This window comes from Falco punctatus (assembly GCF_963210335.1).
Source record: "Falco punctatus genome assembly, chromosome: 5".
In the NCBI taxonomy this organism is placed as follows: Eukaryota; Metazoa; Chordata; class Aves; order Falconiformes; family Falconidae; genus Falco; species Falco punctatus.
The window spans coordinates 15,634,455-15,659,825 of NC_137584.1; the positions used below are offsets into that span (position 1 = coordinate 15,634,455).

The 25,371-nt window shown below is 34.8% G+C and overlaps 1 protein-coding gene across 5 annotated transcripts in view; it reads left to right on the forward strand.

Annotated features, from left to right (window-relative positions):
• Positions 1–25,371, forward strand: part of EYS (eyes shut homolog) — a 1,034,174-nt gene that overhangs the window by 138,528 nt on the left and 870,275 nt on the right. For 2 of the 5 annotated variants that reach the window (XM_080388797.1, XM_080388798.1), the window contains 2 exons: positions 20,106–20,963; positions 23,066–23,179. In XM_080388797.1, coding sequence (XP_080244923.1) covers positions 20,210–20,963; positions 23,066–23,179 — 868 coding nt within the window. In that variant the 5' untranslated portion in view covers positions 20,106–20,209. Of the gene's footprint in view, positions 1–2,474; positions 20,964–23,065; positions 23,180–25,371 lie in introns of those variants that run through there. The other 3 variants (XM_080388795.1, XM_080388799.1, XM_080388796.1) reach the window with 2 other exon arrangements.

A 25,371-nucleotide genomic window follows, 5' to 3' on the forward strand; every position in this document is an offset into this window, starting at 1 on the left:
TGTATTGTCAAAATGGGAACTGCTACAAACATAACCCAGTTCTATACTGTTATGACTCAAGTTAAATCTTATGCCTAATATGACAGTATAGTATTACATCTGTTCAGTAATCTCAAATGAAAAGGTTACAGGCCTATCTGAGTGCATTAAACATTCAGTATGAAATAACTAGCATCAGTTTAAGATTATTTCCAAATGTAACATATGCCTACATATAATAGTACAACAAAGATTTATTTTAGAGAAGCTGTGTAGTTTAGCTAATGTGCTTCATAGATATCAAGCTCTATGTCACATCTTGGCATGATACTTCAAAGAAAAATTGAAAAACAATTGAATATAAGAAGAGCAGTATGACTTGTACTCAATTAATGACTTGACTTTATAGATACGTGTGGGTTTGCTTATGGTAAGTAGGTTTGAAAACAAAGACCAGTGTTTGAAGGTATCAATTGGGGCTGCTTTTATGCACTCTTACAGATCTGTTTACTCATTCAGATTACAAAAGATGAATAAGTAAAACTATCTAGTAAAGAAAAAAGTCAGTTTCAGGAATTTGTTGTAGCCCCTCATAAGACTTTTCAAAAGTATGTGTTTATTGCTAAAATGGAGGAAAGAAAAAATAACAGGGAGAGGGAGAATCCAATAATTACTAGAGAAGTCATGAAGATATTTATGATCTAGGAGATTTAGGAGATCTCTGGTCTATTTACTATACAGTAAATTGAACTATTTCAGGGGACTGTTGGGTTTGTTAGGTCTTTTTTTTTTGTTTGTATGTTTGTTTTTGGGGAGGGGCTTGCTTGGTTTGGTTTGGTTTGGGATTCTTTTTGTCATTTGAATATTATATTACCTTACATCTATTTCAAAGTAAGGATGGCTTATTTACTTCTGGAACAGATAGCTGTTCTTTAATGTACAGAGACAGCATATTGTGCCAAGGCAAAGTATAGTAAACTCTTTGGCAAAAAGGAAATGGGAAGCCATATGAATTGCTTTTATAGCCATATATAAAGAAAGCAAAAAAATGAATAAGCATTTGTAGATAACAAAACAATGTAAAAAAAATTGCAACACAAAAGCTTTTGTGAAAATGTCACATGACACAAAGAAAAATGTAGAAATACAGCACTTCTCAGTTAATTTGGATTCACATTGGTTCTGTGGAGGTAAGGTGACGATTAGAACCCAATGACAAATGTGAGAATGCACTAGTAAAAAAGAGATGTATGTAGGGTACTGGCAGAAGTATTTAATAATTTGAAATTTTTAAAAAGGGAGTTGTTTGGGTGGGGGGTTTTATTTGATGAATAGATGAAAATAAAATATATATAATTTTCAAATTTTTGGGGTGTTTTTTCAGATACTTTCCTGCTTTCTCTCCTTTTAAACCAACAAGAGGAGAAAGAGACAAAGAAATAATGAAAAAAAATATTTGAAAATGGAAAATAATGGTGGATTTATGATTTTTTTACACTTTTAATGAAAGGTTTCCTTTACTATGCAAAAAACTAATATATTATCAACATTTATTGAAGAAGATTCTTCACCAAGTGTCTTAAAATAATCAAAACAAGTTACTGTTTGATCAGCCTGGCTTATAAATCAGGGGAAAGTATATTACTAACCATAACTTACAAAAAAATATTAGAATTTTTTCTCTAAGTCACCTACCTATTTCCATTTCATTCTAGACACTGCCGGTTTGCTGCTTTAAGTATTCTATACTGCAGTCAACCTATGATAAATAACTTGAGGTAGCTCTGCAGTACATATTCAGGTGGATTCTCTTGCCTCTCCTTTCCTGTGTCTGTCTGCATAATTTCACTATAAATTTGAAAGAATTGAATTTAATGTACTTCTACTGCTTAAAGGATTATAATAATTTTCTATTTGAACTACAAGTATGATCATGGAAAAGGGAACTAGTTAAGAGGATTACTTGTGAGACTGGATTTATATTGAGGCCAATGTCAGGTCAGAGTTTCAGCATTAATTCTGACAGGTCTTGGTTTCATGGCTTAGAGAAGTCAAACCTTTGACAGTTTTAAATGTATCCTTTTGTAATGATACAGTATATCCATAAAAGAAATTTGAAAGTTGCATTCACAAGGCAAGGCCTGGGAACAGAGTAATAGCAAATGTACAACTTAAAAAAGATCCCACTCAGAAAGGCTATTACAGCTATAAATAAGGGAAATGAGTAAGATATAGTAAGGAAATTAAAAGAGGCTTTCAACCACTGTATGGTGAGAATACAAAAATCTTTTGAGAAGTAAGATGTGCCAAATGGAATAGTATAAAGGAATGAAGTTCTGCAGATAAATGCATTTCTAATGACTTTTCTAGAAAAAGTCAGTACCATTCTGACCCTACAATAAACTTTTTCTCTAACATTTCATAATTTGCAGACAGTCTGTGAAGATACATGGAACCAGGGTGGGTTTTTTGGTGGTTTTTTGTTGTTTTCTTTTTTTGGGGGGGTGGGTTTCTTTTTTTTTTTTTAAAAAAAAAAAAAACTTTTCTGCAAGCCAACAAGCTAGAATCTTGGTATACGATTAGCTATAGGAATAATATTTATCACAATCAGAGTACTGATTAGTACTGGTAATGACACCAAGAAAACACATAGTAAATCATAATAAAATAAAGAAAAAATGTAAGAATGAAAAGACAACTCTGTATGATAGTTTTATTGCAAGTATTTTGCTGTCCTAAATTAAAATCCTAATTTAGTTATTTAAAAACATTCTAGTGAAATCCATAGCATGCTTTCAAATGACAGAGCAAAATGAGAAGTCTGTATTTAAATCATATTGAATGATATCGATGAGTAGTTCTTCATGGAAGTCACTGTCAGAGTCCAGTACTCCCTGACCAGGTTCTTTTAGGTAGCCCACACATGGAAAGTATAAAGTTTGATACCAAATCTATTTATTTGAAGATAGTCGGTGTTCCATGGGAGTTTTGATTTGGCAGTTATACAAAATATACTGTATAACACTGTCGTGATTTAATCCTAGCTGGCAACTAAAGCACCACACAACCGTTCAGTCACTCCCCACTGGTGGGATGGGGAAGAGAACTGGAATGGTAAATGTGAAAAAATTTATGAGTCAAGATAAAGGCAGTTTAATAAGTAAAGCAAAAGCCTCACATGCGAGCAAAGCAAAACAAGGAAATAATTCACTACTTCCCATCAGCAGGCAGGTGTTCAGCCATCCCTAGGAGAGCAGGGCTCCATCATGTGTAACAGTTAGTTTGCGAAGACAAAAGCCATAATTTTGGATATTGCCTCTCTTCCTTCTTCTTCCCCCAGTTTTATATACTGAGCATGACATCATATAGTATGAAAGATCCCTTTGGTCAGTTGGGGTCAGCTCTTCAGCTATGTCCCCTCCCAACTTCTTGTACGTCATCAGCCTACTCTCTGGTGGGGTACAGTGATGAGCAGAAAAGGCCTTGGCTCTGTGCAAGCACTGCTCCACAACGACTAAAACATCCCTGTGTTGCCAACACTGTTTTCAGCACAAATCCAGAATGTAGCCCCATACTAACTACTATGAAGAAAACTAACTTTATTCCAGCCCAAATCAGCACAACATAATACAAATGTAAGTTAGGCTTAGGGAAATATAGCAAAAATTGCAATACGCCGTTCAATCAGTACCAGTATGATCCCTGTTACTTGTCTCTGTAACAGTCTCACTGCCACAATGCTGGATGACCCCAGTCACCACAAAGGAAATTGTGGGTTGAAACTGTGTCAAGCCCCTTGCTCTCTTCAAAATTATTTTGCTAGTTTTCTGGGGTTTATACTCTCTATTAGGTTTAGCCATGTATTCAAAACCCCCATGCTGATCTGGCTGACCCAGAGACTTTCATACTTCTAGTGAACTCAGAGAGAAACATTTACACCACCAGTTGTTCCACTCAGTTGTTGATAACTGTTCATCTAAACCAAAGGCCATCGTCTGGTTCCCTTTGTGTTGAGATAAAGTCAGCTTTGTATCAGATATGGTCAGTCACTTCCCACATTATTCACTGACCTTTGTGGGCACATCACCTTTGTTCATCTCCTCTGAGCCTTCTCCCATTGTATGTATTTATTGATCAGTCACAGTCACCCTCATATGAAAACATTTCTTATGATTAGTATTGTCTTCTTTTTAGATTTTTTTTTTTTTTGGAGGGGGGGGGTGGGGAAGGGGGGCTGGAGGGAGGGTATTAGATATAAATCCAATCATCATGAAATGTACAGTTAATGAGAAAAAACACTATGAACAAATTACCATACTTTTTGAAGGTTTTTTTACAGTTATACATAAATACTAAGAATTTACATAACTGTCAATATACTATTACTCTTTCTTGAGGCTGTTAACTAGCTTGTTTATATCCACAGCTGACAATTGTCCATGACTTTTCTGGTAGCTATTCATTTAACATTTGATGATACTCACTGAAACCTGAAATTTTTTAGGAAATGTATCAAGATTTGTATAAGCTATTTATAAGCTGGAAAGAGTTGTGTGTAACTTCTGGCCAAATATTTTCAGCCCTGCATCCTCTTAACCTTCTATCTAGATATCAGAAATCAGATTTGAGGAATTGAACTTTCTTTGTTTATGGCCTAGGCTGGCCAGTCATAAACTACTTCATACTTGAAAGCTACATAAGCAAGTTTGACAGACCCACCAGCTTTAGCACAGAAGATGATGAAGTTAATATACAGCTCTTGGTTCAGATTCTGTTAGAACATTGCCAGATCTTGCCCAAATCTTAACTTTAAGAAAGCTTGTTGTGTCAACTTTTTCTGTGGGGATCAATTGTTCAGAGAAAAAAAATTCCTAATTTTAGATAAGTGAGTAAAACCATGGCAGCTAAGACAGCTCAGAGTTTCTATCCACTGCTTTTGAATATTCTAAGTGTTGTAACCCTAGCTGTAAGGAGTTGCAGTTTCAAATCTTAACAAGGATATCATGAGAGCAGCAGCAAAAGTAATTTATGATTTATTAAGTTGGACGGCTTTTAGAATCTGAAATAAACACCTAGGACTAGCATATTGCTGCTTTAACAGTTATGCTTTAAATGTGAGCAGTGTCTGTTAACATATCTGTTTGCCACTCTTACTGAACTAGAATAAAGCTGCATCAGGGGGAGTTCAGACTGGACATTAGGAAAAGTTTCTTCACTGAGAGGGTGTTTGGTCACTGGAACAGGCTGCCCAGGGAAATGGTCATGGTACCAAGCCTGTCAGAGTTCAAGGAGTGTCTGGATGATGCTGTGAGTTGTATGGTTTAGTTTTAAGTAGTCCTGAAAGGAGCAGGGAGTTGGACTCTGATCCTTATGGGTCCCTTCCAACTTGACATACTCTATGATTCTAAACACATGAAGAAAGAGAATTTTAAAAGATCACAGAGATCCAGAGGATCTTTTTGACAAACCAATATCTTCTTACCCGTTGTTCCAATTGGGATCAAAAATAGAATTTGTGAAGAAATAATTCTTAGTGAAAGCACGGTATGAATTTTGAAATGTTTGGGTCACAGCCATGCAGCTAACCTTCACTTTCTTCACTCCCTTCTGGTAAGTTCATACCATTTTTGTACTTTTTTGCAGGAGGTTTGAACAAGATGACATCCAGAGTCTACTTCCAACCTTCTGTGATTCTGTGAAAGTCAAAGATAAAACTAAATTCAAATGACACTTCTATATGTAGAACTGGGTATTCTATTGGCGATAACCTACAACTGTAGATTGACATTAATATCACATCCTTGACTGTAATAGTTTAGCTTTGATCTCTGATTCCTTATTTCAGATATCATTCTTATAGATTTTTTTTACACAAGAGACAAGACCCAGTGTTACAGATCTTGATTTGCAATGAAATAATTTGTCTCTTCTAACATCCCAACCTTCCAGGTGACCTAAAAGCCAATAAAAATTCAGCTATGATTACACGAAAAAAAATTATGTAAATATTATATGAGGTTATGTCATAATTAAAAATATAAGGTTACTTCAGAATTTTTTAATCTTTATTTCTACATGACACAATACACTAGACTATGTAAAGAATGATTAATAAAAATAATAAGCAACTTCTAGTCTAGGAGTACTGAAATGTCACACTTTATAGATTTTAGAAATGTATCTGCATTATTTGTATAATGCAGAAAAACAACTTTATTTTGCATAAAAAACCTTGTGAAATTAATGCATTTTCTAGAGAACAGATTAGAAACATTGTTCAGATGTGCAGATTTTAAGCGCCAGTGGTGCTTAATTCTGATAAAGGACCCTAGGAAGTAAAACCAATTTGTGACAATTGAATTTCACAGATGGAAAAGTGGAGTAATACTATTGCAAAATGCAAGATCATGAATTAAATCATACATCAAATAAAAGTAACTGCAAATGTCTCAAACGGATATTGAAATCCCCAAGTATAGCTCATGTATTGCAATGTGTTAAGGAAGTCAACAGATGAAACATTCTAAAATGCTACTGCTTTTGAATAAGAATGCTTATGCACAAAATAAGCTGACAAAATGCTAGAAAATTTACAAGGCCCAAAAGTGAGAATAAAGCCTAATTGGTTTTTAAATCTCAGTTATGTGAAATGATTTGTCTGATAAGTAAGTCAATATATTTAAAACCAATTATTTTTTCTTTTAATGCTTTTTTTGGGGGGTGAGAGGGATGTGTGTGTGTGGGGAGAAACACAACAAAATATCCTGTGAACAGCTAAGTAGGATTTTCTAAAATTAAATGGCTGCATTTTTATCAACATATGTACATTCCTTCAGAAAAGAAATTGCTTACGAACTAAAAATATTTTTTAGCTTCTACAATGTTGATACAGCTTTCAGAAAAGCTTCAGAAACCATTTTACAAACAGTAAAAATTTCAAGTTTGAAATTCAAACAGAATAAGTCTCCTTAATATTGAAGACTTTTTTATTGTGACTGATGCTACTTGTATCCCAGGCTAAAAAAATCTATAATTTAGATAAAAAATGTCCAGTGTCTTAATTTCAAATGTTGCATAACATTTATAATGCCAAAATAAGAATAATGAAACTCGGCAACCCAGAAACTCATTCCTTAATTCTTAAATAATCAAGTTTTTGCATTTCAGTTCAGGATTTTGCTTTGTCTGATTGCAGCTAAGTCAGCTTTTGAGGAAGCTCTTGCAATGCAGGTGGTGAGCAAGAACTTCAGTGAGCAAGGCCTTTCAAACATGAACAGGGCCAGAGAGATCTTGGAAAGCAGGGAGGAGGCTTCAGAAACTGCAGGCAATACAGAGGTTTTTTTACCTTCATAGTCAGAACAGTATAGTTCTTTCAATCCAACAGACTTCTGAAAATTGCTGAACCACAGGAAATGTTATACAATTACACAATGGGTATTGGTAATGCTATCTAAAAAATCCTCTTCTTGTCTGATCACGCTAACTTATAAGTATCTTGTTCTAATAAGCCTAGAAATCTAAAACAAATTTCGTTCCTGAAAAAAATAAAATTAAAAGGGGGATATCTATTTCAAAGCTGTAGGTCAGCAGCTATCAATTTGTTTCTAGGTTTAGAAGTTCTGGAGAGATTTCACTATTTTTTACTATTCTTTTAATCTTTGTCAGATGTTCTAAGGGTTTTGGTTTGGTTGGGCTGGTTTTTTTTTTTTGTTTTTCTGTTTGTTTTAAATTCCGCTCCAACCCACCCCACCCCCCCCCCCCACTGCCCCAAACTCTGCTGAGTTTTGCCAAAACCTACTGGGAAAAATGAAGTGCTCTCAGCAGGAAGCATTGAACCAGTTTCTGCTGTGCTCTGACAATTAGTCTGCATGCTTCCCTCAGAGATGAAAGCTACTCTGGCACATGCACCTCTTTCATGAATGATCAGGAGAACAGCAAGGAATCTCTTACAATTGTGTGAGAAATTAATTTCCTAAGATCATTATGAGAGTCTGAGTAAAACTTATGCATTTTACCCATCCAAAAACTACCATTAGAGCAATGTTGTTTTATGGAAAGAAAACCAAAGTTCGGATACCAATGTAAATTAATTTTGAAGCACCAATAATCTTTTTCCTCTGAGCCAAGAAGTGTTGCTGCTTTGACTAGTAACACAAGTATAGTTGAATGAAATTTGAATAAAAGCAGCATGAGGTGCAAACCAGATCTTTTCGGGAAATTAAATAAAAGCACAATCTTAGCAGAGTTTTACAAACCTTTCTGTCCTATAGTGTGTTTCTGCAATTGAAACAGGTGACAAGATACCTGCTTCCTCACAAGTAGAGTTTGAATACTGTTCTGGGAACACTAAGACCATTATGTCAGCAAAAGATAACTCATTGTGATCATTATTTGTGATGAGAATCTGGAGAATAATGTTGATACACTTCTTTTTTTTTTTTGCTATCCACAGGGGTTTTTTTCCCATCATCAGCTAAAATCTGCTTTTGCGGATTATTTGTAGAGTCTTGATTAATCCCTGAGTGTCCATTTCAGCTGAGGTTTTAGGAGAACTGCAAATTCCTTTCTAACATTATACTTCTTAGCTCTTCATATAATTTTGACATCAAGACTGAAATTCTTTTATATAATCCACATGATACCTTCTTCAAAATTTAGATTAAGATTTTATTTGTCTCATCTTGACTAGTGGAAATGTTGGCTTTTGAAACTATCTTATTTTTCCGTGCTATATGTGAAAAAGATTTTCCCTGTGCACCTTCTGCAGCTTAACTTAGATAGATAGAACTCAGGTTATGTACAGTGACTTGTAAAGGCTTGGCTAATATTCAGAGTGTTAATAGTGATTTATAAAGACCTAGGAGGATTTAATCATCTGCCTATTTACTCTTTTTTTTCAAAATAAATATGGTGAGAATCATAAGCTTTCTCATTTTTCATTCTTATCCCTGAAATATACATACCCTATATTCTTCGTTCTATGAATTCATATAAGAATTATGATGGAAGCAACAAAAAACACAGACAATGGTACATAACTGTCATAGGTGGCATTAATTACTTTTTTTTATTATTCTTCAAATTATTCAACAATACAGCTAACAAGTTAGATAAAAAGCCTAAACTAAATTCCCCATGATTAGAAACAAGCTCTTCAAGTAAGTCTAGATGACAGTGTAGCTGGACAAGCAGTAGGAAGGTGGTTTCATTCTTGTTGTCTTCATAAAGTAGCAATTTTCAAAATTCTAGCAAAGATAAACCTGTTATTCAATTTCTCTGGTTGCCTAGATATACCATTGTACACTTGGTATTGAATATATTAAATCCTAATATTTTAAGTAGAATAACTCTGTTACTTCTATCATTAAACAGAAGGTTTTGTCACATCTATTAGGAATTTTCAAATAAGGCCTATCAGGAATATACATTATAAACATTATTACTTATAGTGACTATGCATTCCTTGAGTGTATGCACTTCCCCCCAAGGGAAGTGGTTGAGTCACCATCCCCAAAGGTATTTAAAAGATATATAGACAAGGTGCTTAGGGACACAGTTTAGTGGTGTACTTGGCAGTGTTAGGTTTACCGTTGGACTTGATCTTAGTCTTTTGCATAGAATCCATCAGATTCCATGATTCTACAATTCTATTTACACATTAAGAATGAGATATCATTACTACGTTAACCTAAATATTTATATGTGATTACATACTGCATGTGCTGTTAGTGCATGTTTGGCAGCTATGGAATATAAAAAAAAAAAAAAAAAAAAAAAAAAAAAAAAAAAAGTAGTTGTTGAATCTGAGTTCATAATGCCTAGGATTAACTAAAACATAACTACTGAACTAATAATTATCATTCAGGCCCTTTAATATTGTGAGTCATAGTATTTAATTTATTGTCATTATTCACAAGTCCAATTATGTTGCTTTTATTTATAATACATTTCAAACACTAGTAAAACAGCAGTCATATATTCTGGACATGCATTCTGGGTCATATATTTTTGGAAATTATTTTTGCAGGTAGACATAGACATTGTCTTTTGCTTTGTGTTTCCCAACTCCTTGAAACAGTGTAATCACATTCTACATTACAAGCCTGAATACCTTCTCCTAGTAATTGAATATTTCTAGAGCTTGTTGTCTGGTTTTGATGCTTAATGGATTTGTCTGACCTATCCAAACTATCATTTTTATCTAGCCTCCAGAACATGTGTCTGCAGTCTGACTGCCTGTTCAAAATGATCCTTGGCCTGACATCACACAGATTGTGCTTGAGAACTAACTGCTAAAGTATGAGTTGGTAATGGCCACAATTGTTCCAAAACCCAACCTAACAGTTTAATGGTATAGAGGATCAATGTCTTTCTCCCACTTCCAGAATTGATAAAATAAACTGATACTTGATCATTACTATAGACATAGCTATTGTATCTTACATTTTTTACTTGCTACCATATCACTATATTTTAGTGTTTAACAAGCTCCTAAATAACGCTGATTAATTCTTAAATATTGATAACTCCAGGTTCTTTACAAAAGTGAAACCATAGCCTTGTGATACTTTCTGAATACTTTTATACAAATTCAAAAGAGAACTGAACATTCATTTAACATCTGGCTTGCTCCCATGCTGATTCATTGTTCAGTTAAGTAGGATACTTAGGCGTCACCAGCAATCTTGACTGCAATATCAAGCAATCCTTGACTAATATGGTTCGTTAGGAATGAACAAATCAGGCTAAAACTTTCTCTAACATATCATTGAGGCCAATTCACTGGACCTAAATTAGCTGGAGTTTACAAAAATTAGTTTTCAATATTTATGCTAGTTTTCAGGCAGATTGGACTTAAGTCCTTTGCTTTAATTAGGGAGCAATTCTGTTGAATACAACAGAGTTTAACTCCTTGAATAGTTTAGGAAATCAGTTCTATTTTAGTTCACATTTAGTTCACAGGTATGTCTGTTTTCAAGCAATGTGGAGCAATAAGAAAGGATGTTTAAAGCGAAGCAGTGGAGCTACCTGATACCGCTACCTGATATTCATTCTATCCTTCTTTCGGGGTTTTTACTGCAGACTAGCCCTACACATGGATCAGCCATCCATTAGTTGCTGGAGTGCACAAAGTACAGCGCACATTCTTGCAGTGTTCATTTCAAGTTTGTTTCATGTGAAGGTTCAGTTGTTCTGAGATTGCTACATTATGGGAACTAAAGTATGGTATGTGGTGATGATGTGGAGTTGGCTTCAGAAATATCTTTCTGATCTTAATGAAAAGATTACTGTAAATGCACCTATAAAATATCTGCTATCGGAACTCGATAAATGCCAAAGAAATAGAAACAGGGTGATAATCAACTTAAAATTGATTTGTGGATCTGGGTGTCTACTGCAATAAAGATCAATTTGCTCTGCACCAGAGACTTACATTCTTAGTATGGTTCTCGATTTTGAATACTAGAAGTGTAAAACATATAGAAGAATGAGATTCTCAAGAATACACCCACATGGTATTTAATATAAAGTTGATATAATTTAGTATAAGTTGTCTTAGTGACTACTTTCTAAATTTAGAAATACTACTTCTCCTAGTAGAAAAAAAAAATAAATCCTAGAAACAGGATCAAAGAGAGAATTTTTTGTGAAATCTCTTATTATTTTTTATCTGTAAGAAACTCTATGATATCTGAAACTGAACTTTTCCAAGTCTAGCAATTTCAATATCTATTAATTTGTGTTGTAACATATTCATTAAAGTTTTAGGCTTTTAAAGACAAGCTATAATCAACTATCCAACTGGATCTAAATATTCCAGTCAGATTTTAAGTAGAGTTGAAGAATGAAAAACATACTGAAAATATGTAGTCATAATAGAACATTTGTTTAACTTTGAAAATGAGTTCATTGCAATATATAAACCAAAAAGCTAAAAATACACGAAGAGTCAGATTAAGTGTAAAATCAGGCATTACTGGACACATATACGTAGTTTTACATATGGAATTTTTCATGGTATAGTAATCTATTCAATTGAGAAACGCTAACATTCAAGGTCTAACTGTACTTATGGTAGAATGCTCATTACTGCACAACCTATTAACTTTTTCTTTTTTTGTATAGTTTTAGCTATCATTCACAGAGGTCTCAATTCAAATTCAATGAAACTAGTCTAAATATTCCAGTCAACTGATTGTTAGGTACTTCACATATGTTGTGATTTGTTATATTATAAAATGGGCTGATATCACCATAAGTGATTTAATTACTTTAGTAGTACTTTTATCTGAAAATATTTCATTGTTCATCCTTTTACAGAAAAAGAGTACTGTTTTCCTAAGGAAAATCAGGTAAATTTTCTAAAAAGTAACATTAGCATATAATATTCAATTATTTTGGATAAGAAAATTCTTCAATTGAAGGAAAAGAAATTAAGAACTATCAGCTGACCTCACCTCTCTGATGAGGATTTACAAATTATATTCTAATATTTGTATTTTTTTTAATATGAAGAAACAGTAATAAAAAAAAATAATCTCTAAAGTCCATGTCTGATATTTCAAAGCAGTAATACCTCATTCATGAATCAAAATGTATTAACATTAAACACATCAAACAATGTTTTAGAACAGTTCAGTATTCAACATGAAAGAAGTAATAGGGAACACAGAAGGTAAACCTAGTGTGCTTTCCTAAGTACTGTTTAATACAACAAACTCTGCATTGAATGATATAATCAGCAACACAAATGATACTATCTGGATAGCAGTGGAAATTATTAACATAGGAACTGCAGAGAAGCAGAAACCACAAGGCAAATCCAGGAGTAAACACAGTAGTAGTACAATTACCTAAATATGACTTAAGTAAATTAGTATGTAGATTAAGGAATATTAGAAAGGAATTTTATCACAAGAACACATTGTGTTCCTTAGAATTTCCATTGCTAATATTTATAGCAATGTTTTTTTCCATCAGGCACCGTAAGCATCATCAGTGATTGCAACAAACCTGTGAAATTCAGCAGAATGAAGTTAGTGGAACTAGAGGGAATACCATTCTCAGTAGCTTCTGAAATCATGTTCAGGTTTGGCTGAGATATAAACTTCTGAATATTTCCTCTTCTCCTCTAGTTTGTATTGTGACCACAGATTTCACCAAATGTGAATATGATCCATGGTGCCACAGCACCAGTACCACAACAGTGTGTAGATCCTGGGACAATGCAAGTTCAGAGAATATAAGTAAAGGTGCTGTTTAGACCATATTGACACACAAGCCTATTGACATACCCTCCATCAACTGGAGAAGGAGATTTAGTTTTTACAGGCATGCTTTGCATAGACCACCTATTCAAGCAAGCTCCTCCAAAGTTTTTAAGCTAAGAAATTTTAATGCATACATCATGATTGATTATAAGCTTTTTAACAGAGAAAATCAAGGAAAGCAGAACATAACCAGAAAGGCTTTATTAACAGCTCTTATCTATTGCACTATTCAAATCACTGATTCTAGTCATCTCAATGACTTTCTGGGTTGCCTCAGACTCCATGTGCTTCAGTCCTTAGAAATTATTGTCATCACTTTGGAGACTTATGACTACTTGTTAAGAGCTGCAAGCGGCCAGATCCCTATTGTCCCTGCCTCACCAGTGTCTTGAACCTTCTCCCCTAAACATGAAGCTTTCCTTCATCCTTCTATTATGTCCTTCCATCACTAATGAGAAGATAAACTAGATGCACAGAAATCCACTTTTCAACCCTCCTCCAAAAGATGTAATAAAACAAGTGTAAACATGAAGTAACACAAGTTTCACTGGGGATTAAGAAAGAGAGTAGTAGGGCACTCAAATGGGAGTAATGTTTTTTTTATTCTTCTATAGATGTTTCTTGCATTTATATTACATAAAATACTTTAATTTCTTCTTACCCTGGAGTGAGTATACTCTAACAAAGACACAGTCCCAAAAATTTTAGAGTGATTTTGTAATATTCTGTTTATGAAGAATCATCACGGAAGTCTAATAAGTCTCTTGAGGCCTGACTTTGCTTTAGAGAAGTCATATTAACTCTTCCTCAATGTTTCATACCAAGGTAGTTTTAAGAGGTTATACACAAAAATAACATAATCTATTTAATTCTTGAGCTGCCATAAAACTAGGTATTCCATGGTTCTCTGCTGCAGTAGACCCTGTTTACTTTGTTTTAGACACCTTCTATCAACACTTCAAACCCTAAAATCCTTTGTACTAGCCTCATCAAACTCTTTCATAGTTACTATAAAGACATGTAATTTAGTTTTTCTAAATATCTCCCTGGATATTTCTTTTGTACCCAGAATGTCTGTTGGTCATTGAGGTTCTGTTAGGCTTTCTATTACTTCTGTGTTTCTAGAGATTTGTTGTTGGTTTTGATACTGTTACTTGCTTTTTGAATTCTTTTCTTCCCTCTAGTGTTTTTATATGGATCTGTGTTTCCACATTCAACATACCAGAGTCTGTGATATTTTCATTTCATTTATTTATAGGCAATTGCAGCTTGTAAGGTCTACTTCTTGCTTTCCTTCCCACAGCCTCTAGTTTAGCCATGCCAGCTCCCTTTTATCTATTTTCAAGCCCTGATTAATGGTACACATTATTTCTGTCTCAAATACAGTATTTTTATATAGCCTCCACTTTTTCTATGAGAATTTAACACCATTAACCTCTTCTAAGCCTTCTTTTAACCAATTAAATGGATTAATATTTTCTTTTTTACAAACTGAGGACAACTGTGGACATTTTTTAACTTTTGTTCCTTATGAAAGCATTTTAAATCTAAGTACATGATGGCTGCTGTTAGATACTCTTCAATTCTGAATCAGGACATATAACTAGAATCATGGCAAAGGTTGTTTTGCCTTTTATGTTTTCTAACTTATTGCTCCATGTAACAGTCACTGATCCTATGTAAAAAACCTAATCTTTAACTATGCTGTACTGAGGTATTTGCCCAACGTACATGGTAGCTGTAATCTCCTATTAGTCTTTAGTGTCCTGTACTCACAGCCCCTCTGACCTCAGCAGGTCACAGCCATAGTCACATTACAATCAGGGGCTTCATCATGATCTTTAGAAAGAGAACTACAATAAAGAAAACAACTGAAACATTTTTTTAATTATTATTATTTAGGTGAAACCATGGCATTTGAGACAAAACACACTTTTTCTAGCATCTTTTTCACTCCTGTGACTCTTTGGACTACCTTTTTGGCATATTTCTAGTCCTTACACTGGTATGTGTTCATGTTGAGCACACAAAACTGTGAGTGAAGTAAATGAGAGCTGTATAGGATTTAATAGGCACACAAGACTGGGTTTCAGTAGCAGGGCTGTAGTGCGATCAGCACATGAGCCACCTTCTGTTCCTCATGGATGTCTCCTGAGAGCTCTGGAACCAACCTAAAGAGTGGTGGGAAAACCTACCTTTACGAAAATCAAGACATCAAGCCAGAGGAGCTCATGACACTGCTCAGGCATATGTACAAGAGGCACTGGTAACTGCTTGGGGGTGGAGACGTGTTGCGGGGGGCATGCCATGCCACAGGGGTATATCCTCATAGGGCATATTGTGACATAGGGCATATCCTCAGAGACTGTGGCCATTGGCAACCCATATCAGGGCCGTAACATCAAGGAACTGAGCATCAGGAATTCATTAAGCACAGAGCAGCAGAAAAAATTGTGCTACATACAACACCCCAACCCCCTACAACCACCCTGAAAGAATTGGGACAGACTTCAAACAGACATTTGGGTGTGGAAGTAATAGGTGTTTATGTACATTTGTTTCATCATTTGTGTGATTCCTTTTCTCAATAACATCACTGAACAGAATTTTATGTTGACTGGTGTACTGCTTTTGTCTGGGATAGAGTTAGTTTTCTTCATAGTAGCTAGTATGGGGTTATGTTTTGGATTTGTGCTGGAAACAGTGTTGATATCGCAGGGATGTTTTAGTCACTGCTGAGCAGTGCTTACATACAGTCAGGCCTTTTCCACTTCTCACAACACACCACCACCAAGTAGACTGGAGTGGTGCAAAAAGTTGGGAGGGGACACATCCAGGAAAGCTGACCTCAACTGACCAAAAGAACCTTCCATACCATATAATGTCATGATGAGCAATAAAAAGCTGGGGGAAGAAGAAGGAGGCAGGGGGATGTTCAGAGTTATGGTGTTTGTCTTCCTGAGTAGCCACTGCACATGATGAAGCCCTGCTTTCCTGGAGATGGCTGAACATCTGCCTTCCAGTGGAAGCAGTGAATTAATTCCTTATTTTGCTTGCGTGCATGGCTTTTGCTTTTCCTATTAAACTGTCTTTATCTCGGCCCATGAGTTTTCCACATTTGCCCTTCCAGTTCTCACCTCCGTCCCACCAGGGCGGAGTAAGCGAGAAGCTGTGTGGGTCTTAGTTGTCAGCCAGGGTTATACCATGACAGCTAGCAATAAATTAGTCATGTAAAATTCCCTGACTTGATACCGTTATGCCTACAAAGATACATTATGGATTGGTAAGTAAAGTACTAGCGATCAGAAAGCCCTGATAACTTCAGCTCTGGCTGTGTCACCACACTTCCTGTCTATAGATTATAGTATAACTATAAGGTATAAATAAGGATTCTGTATTTTGAGGTGCAGATAATTTCGCTGGCTAGCATGTTCAAAATTCCAGACAATCATATTAGCAAATTAAGAATTCAAAAATCTCTATGTTTTGAATAGTGTATTGTAAATAAGGAAAGGATTGTTTGCAAAGAATGAGGATTGGCCTAAATAATGCATCATTTCCTAAGAACTATGAATTTTGTGATGAAAAATGTAAAGGTACAAAAGACAACTTTGTATGTCAACAAGACAATTAGTGCATACTGTAAAACACACAGAGCGTGGAAGTCAAATTGCACAAGACTGATTTGTAGCATTTCCTATACTATGTGTACATGTTAAGTAATACTTAAATATGATGGATTTAAATATGCATTCAAAAATAAAATGAGCATGATATCACAATCCCAGGGAGCAGCAAGTGTCACCTGTCCTGCAAGGGAGAGGTGCTGAGAGCAGGGAGTGATAGTGACCTCGGTGCCAAGGGACACCACCCTACAGCACCCATACAAGAAGCATAGGGTGGGTCTGGGGATGGCACTCAGACCCAGCCAACAGTCCAGTCATTCCCAGGCAGGTCCACAGTGAGGAGACAGGTCCTGGGATCAGGCCAGTAAGTCAAATATTTGGGTCATGGTTGAGGCCCAGGTAAACAAGTTATAAGGTCAGGCACCAGCCTACTTACAGCACAGCCCAGGTGAGGACCAAGGACGAGAGCCTGAGCCTAAATTCAGCTCCTGAGCAAGGTGGGGAACCCCCAGAACACCACACTCCACCCACCCACCGCCATCTCCCTCAGCACTTTTCACGGCAGTTAGAACCAAGGTCTCAGCCTCATCGTACCAGGGCTGGCCTTTACATACAGGCAGGCAGTCCACAAAATGTGCATGTAACGTGTGGGGACATGGCAACAGGAGGTTCATTCCTGGCCCAAACATGGTCACATGATGTTCTTAAACATCTTCTGGTTTATTATCTTCTTTGGTAGATACTTTTTCTTCTAAGAGGTTTTTAAAGTCTGATATCTTTTGTGGAGATGTACTTTATTTTTGTCATTAGTATTTAATAACTCTTATTAATGAAAAGAAAATAATCTTTAAGATACTGGACTAGAATGCAAATAACTTGGGATTCATTTTTGCTTTTAAGACAGTATTAACTGTTATAATGTTACTGATTACTTATTTTAAAATACAAATATTGTGAAAGAACACATTTTACCAGTGAAACTGAAGCCTGTATATGATACCAGAACTATGCACAACCACATGAATGAAGGGAAAAATATATTATAAGTGGGCAAGAATTCTTCTGCATTAGACATGCAATAGCTTTCTTTGTGAAGTGTCTAAAAAGAAAAATAACATTTTATAAATATCTGTTTTAGTAACCCCTGAGAAAATCCCATTATGAAAAGGTGTGTCAAGAGGTTGCTGAATGTAGGGTTTCTAAATATACAGTAATACAGAGCGTAGACTTCCACTCCTGAAAATAGTGACAGGTGTAACGGTAGCTATAATGGGTATAAGAGTTTGACACTGATACCTTAAAAGAAAAAATGCTAAACGATCCAAAACTGCACATTTGATGGCATATTATTTGCCGAGTATCATCAAACATAATGAGATTCTGAAGATAATGGAATGGTTTCAAAATTCAGAGACTATAAGTATTCTTTAAGAAGGCTAGTAGTTTTCTTGCAGATCCATGTTCTTTCTTTTTTTTCTATGGGGAATTAGCTCCTGGGGTGGAAATACAAAGACAGAGGAATTAAAAATTAGTATATGTGCCTGGATGGGGCATTAGATGGTTAGAGTACTTCAACTGTTTGAAGGCAGAATCAGGATTCAGTAATTAAATTAAAGCAAAAATAATTCTGCGAGGAGGATCAGAATGTAGTTTTTACACTTTCTGAGTTTAATAATTTAAGCCTCAAGTTTGTTACTCTTACTACTATTTAGTTACTATTTAGTCATACTCCACACCTTTCTGGTGTCTTCAGAGGCTTAAACAGTGCTGGTCACTCTGCTGCACAAAGGTCATTGGGACAGGTTCATATGCAGAGTGATTTACTAATCTAAACTTTAGATGTTTCCATCGCAATTTAGGTGACAATAGGAGAGACTGAATTAAACCCTTTGATATTATTCTATAATTTTCAACAGTTCACTGAGTCATTTAATATTCTCCAGCTCATGGTTTCCAACAACAGTACCTTTCTTGTCCTACTTTGATCTTTCAACATAGCCCAAAATATGCCTCAAAATATTTTTGAAGTACACAGGGGAAGAGGAGGACATTGAAAGAAATGATGTAATTAAAGCAGTATCATAATCCATGTGCACTTTAGAGATAGACCAGGTATATGTAGGTGTAGAAATATACACATCCACATCATTCCATATGCTGTGTAAAAATGAAAACAATGTAAATAAACCTCAAAATATAAATGCTATTGTTTATTTTTAGTAAATGGCTTCCTTTGTAAGATACTGTTTACTCTTTACAATAATTTTCTCATCTGTAAATGTCAGTTTAGAGGCCACTATTTTAAAGTGCAAGGGAAATATAGTGACAAAAAAAAAAATAAATATAGAACTAGAAGTGAGAAAAAACATTGTATTTAAGGCAAGTTAAACTGTTACTAACAAATCTACTGACAATTTCTAAGGTATTAAACATCATGTTATATTTTCATAATTTTCAGTGTGACTCCAAGAATAAGCTTCATAATCTTATTTTGTTATTCCTTCTATTCTCCATGCAATTAAAAATTGCCTTATATACTGATAGGTCAAAAGAGGCTTTTCTATAAAATAAATAGTCCTGTAGGACTCTGTATTTTGCTGGCTTTGACTGTGACACATCAAAACCTCCAAGCACATGATTAAGGACCTTTGGTTTTCAGATATATATTTTGAAAACTAAGGATTTAATTAAGTGTTTTGCTGACTGCATGGGAACATAAAAGAGGTGATGACGCACCTGTACGTTTTCTTCATTGAAGCCATAATTCATATGCCTACATCTTCAGAATATCTACTTTTATCATAAATTAATGATAAATCAGTATCAGGAAAACATCTCCGGAAGAGCTTAGGACTAGAGCTTAGATGTTCTGGTTTATTTCTCAGTTTTGTCATAGGTGTTGTACCTTAACTTGGTTATTATTCATTTTTGTGAACAGAGGGAGGGAATATGGAAACTCTGCTTTTAAGCTTGTTTTCTTTCATATGCAAGTACAATGAAAGGTACTAAACGAAAATAAAATCTTTAGCAGGAATGGAAATAGGAAAAATCTGACTTCAGTTACAGTGGTGTAGTTCTGATCAGTTAATTGGACTTATTCTAGTTTCACATAGTATAATTAGATGTAGACCTTGCTTTGTTGTATATTTTCTAGTTTTGTAATGAGGCTTTGATATGAAACTGTATTTGATGTGAAAACAGACATAGTTTTCTTTGTTTGAATTCCTAGGCTTTCATGGAAAATACAGATGAACCTTGAGAAACAAGTGTTCCAAAGCTATCCTCAGTACTAAAGCAGATGTGAAACACAACTCCTATTTGCCAGGTGAAACAATGACTACAAAATCAGCAGTTTGCATGTTAGCATGCTTTCTTCAACTATGCACCGTAAATGCACAGGTAATATGTGAGAGGCAAATGACTGCTGAATGGCGAGTTGAACCAAAACCTAGTGTAATAAAATGGACACCAAGGGAAAACTTCTGCTCAGACTTTTACACTGAATGCTGGAATATGAATAAAAGTATTACTGGGAAAAACTCAGAAGAACAAGAGCTCAGTATCCCTCAGATATGCCCCTTACAGCTTCAATTAGGTGACAGTCTTTTCATCTCCTCTGAGGCATCCTTTCAGTCCTATGGAATGAATTTGGTAAATGTTTCCAAGGAAGAATTTATTAAGTGCCCGAAAGCAGATTTTCTTCAAGAGCAGCTGATTTTTGTTTGTCAAGTAAGAGGACTGCACCAAGTTGACCCTAAATGGCTTGGTGTTGGAACTCATTACTTTGCAGAGCTTCCTAAGAGAGGTCCGCTATTGTGCAACATAGGCCTTCGTCTGAATGTAACTGTGAAGCAGCAGTTTTGCCAACAGTCTCCGAACGCACCATTATGCTCTGGGCACGGAAAATGTCTAAGCCATGTTTGGGAAAAAGCATATAATTGCCATTGTTTCTCACAGTATTCTGGAAGATTCTGCCAGAAGTTTGATATGTGTTCCAGTAAACCTTGCCACAACAATGCCTCCTGCAGTGAGAAATCAGAACTTTCTGGAGAGTCTTACCAATGCACATGTCCTCCAAAATTTTCAGGTATTTCTTTTCCCCTCTAGGAATCAATGTTACATAGATAATACATTTTCTTTAATGGATAATGATACAGTGAGTACATTGTTAACAAGGTTTTTGTATAATTTGATTGTCCATTGTCACTACCACACCTGCACTGAGTCTTTTTTACATGTAGTCATTTATAGGAGACTATACAGTCATTTCAAGACAGTTTGTACGTGCTTACATCCATGTATGTATTGTGAGGAAAAATAGAACAAGTTCTTATCATGCTTCTTTTCCACTTAAGCATGAGCCATAGCTAAGTACTTGTGAACTCACAAAAGTAACTGATGTTTTTGTTTGTTCAGCATTCCAAGTTCTTACACCAAATAACATAAGTCATTTGGAGTAAGGTCCCCCAAAATAGCTAAACAAACTGCTGAAAAACAACAAAGGGTTTGGTTGAAATGAACATTTCATTCAACCAGCCACAAAATCTTTCATTTCAGTTTAAAGAACTTTTAAATTACATAAGAGAATTTTTCTATCAAAATTTGTTTCTAATTGAAAAGTCAAACATTTGATTAGAAGAGCAAGCAAAACAAAATACTTACTCTTTTCTTCCAGATTGTTTTGTACTGTAAAGGAGTTTGCTAAACACACTGTTATCATCAAATTAAATATTTTGCAAATGAGAAAAAAATCACCTAATTCTGTCTAGAAAATATTGCAGTCCTTACCCAAAACCTGTTGGAGAAACCAAATCTGGGTTTCAGATTGGACTACTAGAGAGCACAGCATGATTAGATACATTCTTATCTAACTGTTATGTCTATTTCATGGAGGAAGAAAAAAGGGATGAAGGAAATGCTGGGTATATTGTTCCTACATTCAGATCAATGGAGTTTGGGAATCCTTAAGAAAGTACCAGAAATATTCATTCACATCACATAAAGGATTATTGGTGCTCTTTCTGTACTTGTAGAGCAAAATTCTAGCAATGTTCCTTTGATAAACTTCACTTCTGTGCTCTCACAATAGTGATGCTATGCTGTTAAACAAAACCGATGAGTCAGGAACGAGTGAGGTTCACAGAACGTAGAAATAGTTATATTGCCTAAAGTTTACTGTAGCTTAGTTTTAATTGCTTATTAAACTGCATAATAATTTGGTTACCGATGCATTTGCAAATAGAAGATTATGCAGTTATAAACAAGTCAATGTTATCAGAAAAATATTTTTATAATTATTCAAATCTTAGTAAAATTTAAAATGTTGATGATATGCAGTATGTTTTCTACTCCTTTTATGATCTCTGTGGGCTATGTAAAAAGCTTTGAAAATAATATCAAAAAGTCTCTGGTACTATTATAATTTAAGTTAATGGCGAGATTCACAAGCAATTATGTTAAAAGCTATCATCCTGCTTAACATTATCAACAAACAATGCTTAAAATATTCTGTTAGCCTATATGGAGCAGTGATGGATAATGCTATAATTTTGTACTGGCAATACAGGTCCAGTAAATAAGCTGTGTGTATACAAAAAGGACTATGAGATTAAACCATCATATGTTACAGACATGGCTACACAAAAGCAAGGGAGGAAAAAAGTGCCTCACATAATGTAAGTTCTATTAGAGATTTGAAAAATTGTTGAAGTGTGAATAATGTCATAGCAACAATTCAAGTGGCAAGCATAATTATATGGTATTTAGACCCATATGCTGTAATAACATAAACAATGCATTCCAGAAAGCTGCATATTAAGAAAAATTCAGTCAAATCAGACTACACATGAGTACATCTTTTGTTTGCAGTGCTGGAAGAAACTGTAAGCTAGATTCATGTCAAAAAGAAACAAACACTACTTATAGCGTTTCTGCCTTTTAAGCTCTATGTGAATTTGTAACTTTATGACGGATGAGGTTCAGCACAGTAGCTTGTATTAGAGCAGCTGAAAATCTTTCTGCCTTGCTTTAGAACTTCAGTAATTTTGGTGAAAATTAGTGGCCAACATTAGCACAAATACCTATCTATCAATCCACCTATCTATTAAATATAATGTTATACTTCAATGTAAGTTTGACATTTCAGGAAAAAAAAAAAAGTTCAATCTTCCTATTATCCCTTTTAAATAGGTAAAAACTGTACAGAAATAGTTGGACAGTGCCAGCCACATACATGTTTCAATGGTAACTGCAGCAATGTTACTCCAAACACTTTTCTTTGTGAATGTGACAATGGCTTTACAGGTAAGAAAAGCCTTTGTTTCCTGTCTTATGGTAGTTGTTTCCTGTGTTTTAATAGTAGTGCAAATATTTGCTTTATTAAAACAGTTAGTTCAGATGATTGTTGCACAGTGTGTAATTTCCTCAGATTTTTTTTTAATTAGGATTTGTAAAATAAAGAAATCAGACTTCCATGTGACCATTCCAAAATACTCATGTACTGAAGTAAAACTGTATAAATGATAGAGTCTTTTCATGACTAGATCCCATCCATGAGTTCCTTTGTCCTATTGTCAGTATGACAAAGGAAGTCTCATAATCAATAACACAGAGTTCCTAACAGAGAGCTCTTGCTGGATGATTTAGAATGATCATGACACCTGTATTCATAAGTTCAGCATCCTCTTAATAGATGTGCTAGGAAAAACATAGAAATAACTTAAAGAATCAATAATCTCATGATTTATTGGTGTGTCTTGATAAAAACAAACAAACAAACAAAACCAACCAAACAAGAAAACCCACCACACAGCCAAAAAACCCAGCTCTCAGAAGCTAATCTGTTTACTTAGGATATACTGGACAAATAAGATGCTTTCATGACAAAAGCTTGAATCATAAACTGTAAAGGCATCCTATTGTAAACACTTTTTCTTGGGACTTAGAATAGCATCCAAACTTAAAACAGTATTAATCCTTGTACTTCACAGCAGAGATTTACTGTGTTAATATAAGAAAAGTAGCAATACACAGAAGATTTTTTTTTAACAATGTTAAAAAGTTAAATGTAAAAAAAGTTAAAATACTTTTAACTAAGTATAAAGCTAGCACTTGAATATCCAAGGACAGTAACATTTTTTAATATGTCTCTTTCTTGGAGGTATCAGTTATACCTGACAATCATAAACAAATAATTGCAGTGAAATGCAGAGTTAAAAGAAAAAAAAAAAAGAAAAGAAGAAAAAAAAAAGAAAGAAAAAAAGAAAAGAAAAAAAACCCTAAAACCACACCAAAACACAAAACAAAACAAAACCATAAGGGGGTTAGAGGGATCCAAGAGCCAATATTTCTTTTCATAGTGAAAGACTGAACATTCTTGTTGACATTTTAGTTAAGTCTGTGTAGAAATATAGCTTTAAAAATGGGATAGACATACTTAATTCTAAATTCCTAGTAGATCCGTTTTATATTACTCTCCTTTTTCTCCCTTCACTGTAGAGGGCATCATGGTCAAAATCATTCTGAGAAAACTGAAAAACCCCTTTCTTCAAAGGAGAAATGTCTATTAGTAAAGTTTTCTACAACTACCTTTTCCCCCACACATGGTTTATATCTTTTTAGAACCCTTATTCTTGTCCCTCTCATTGAAATGGTGCAGGTACATTGTTTTTGAAAATTTCCCCACAAAAATCTTTTGTTTCCTTGCCATTTTGACCTAATGAAGGAGGGGAGGAGACAGGAGAAAGACCCTCCCAGATACAGTAAAGCCCAACCCCTAATGACATGAAAAGAGTTCAATACACTCAACTCTAGTGGATGGCAGCAACCATTGCAATCTACTCTCCAGGTAGCTGGTAAGGATGGCAAAGAAGAAAAAGAGACTATGAGTGTGAGTTAGCTCCCTTTTTATTCTTTAGTTAACCAAAAGAAAATGAAGAATACTGTCTTGTTTCTGAGCCTAAGTGTCATGGGACAAGGCAGACTTTCATTAATTTCACTCTTTTTACTTGCTATGATATAAATATCCTCAGGTCCTGTTGTAACAGGAAGTATATAGTATGTCAGCATACCTTGCAATAGGAGTGGTTGACTAATCTACAGTATAATTTTGCAATTATTTTCTTACTAAATGTGGTTAGATTATATCTACATTTCTTTCTGTGATCCTGTGTTTGCTAACACTATAGCAATTCCAATAAAAGTTACCTAAAATATCCCACTTGAAAACAGACATTTTTCTATGAAAACAGACATTTTTCTACTGTTTTTACATTGCAGCTGAATTGTGTTCTCAGGTAAGATAAGTTGTGCAATTATGAATTTTGGTATCTTAAATGCTATTTTAAGTGTGTGATGCTGGCAGCAAATTCAAAACATTCTTCTGCACAGAAAACACAAACATAATAACGAGATTGTGCGAGTTATATTTAGGATTTAATAAACTTTGACATATCTTTTTCCAAAATGAGGTATGACACTGCAGTAACTAGTTCACA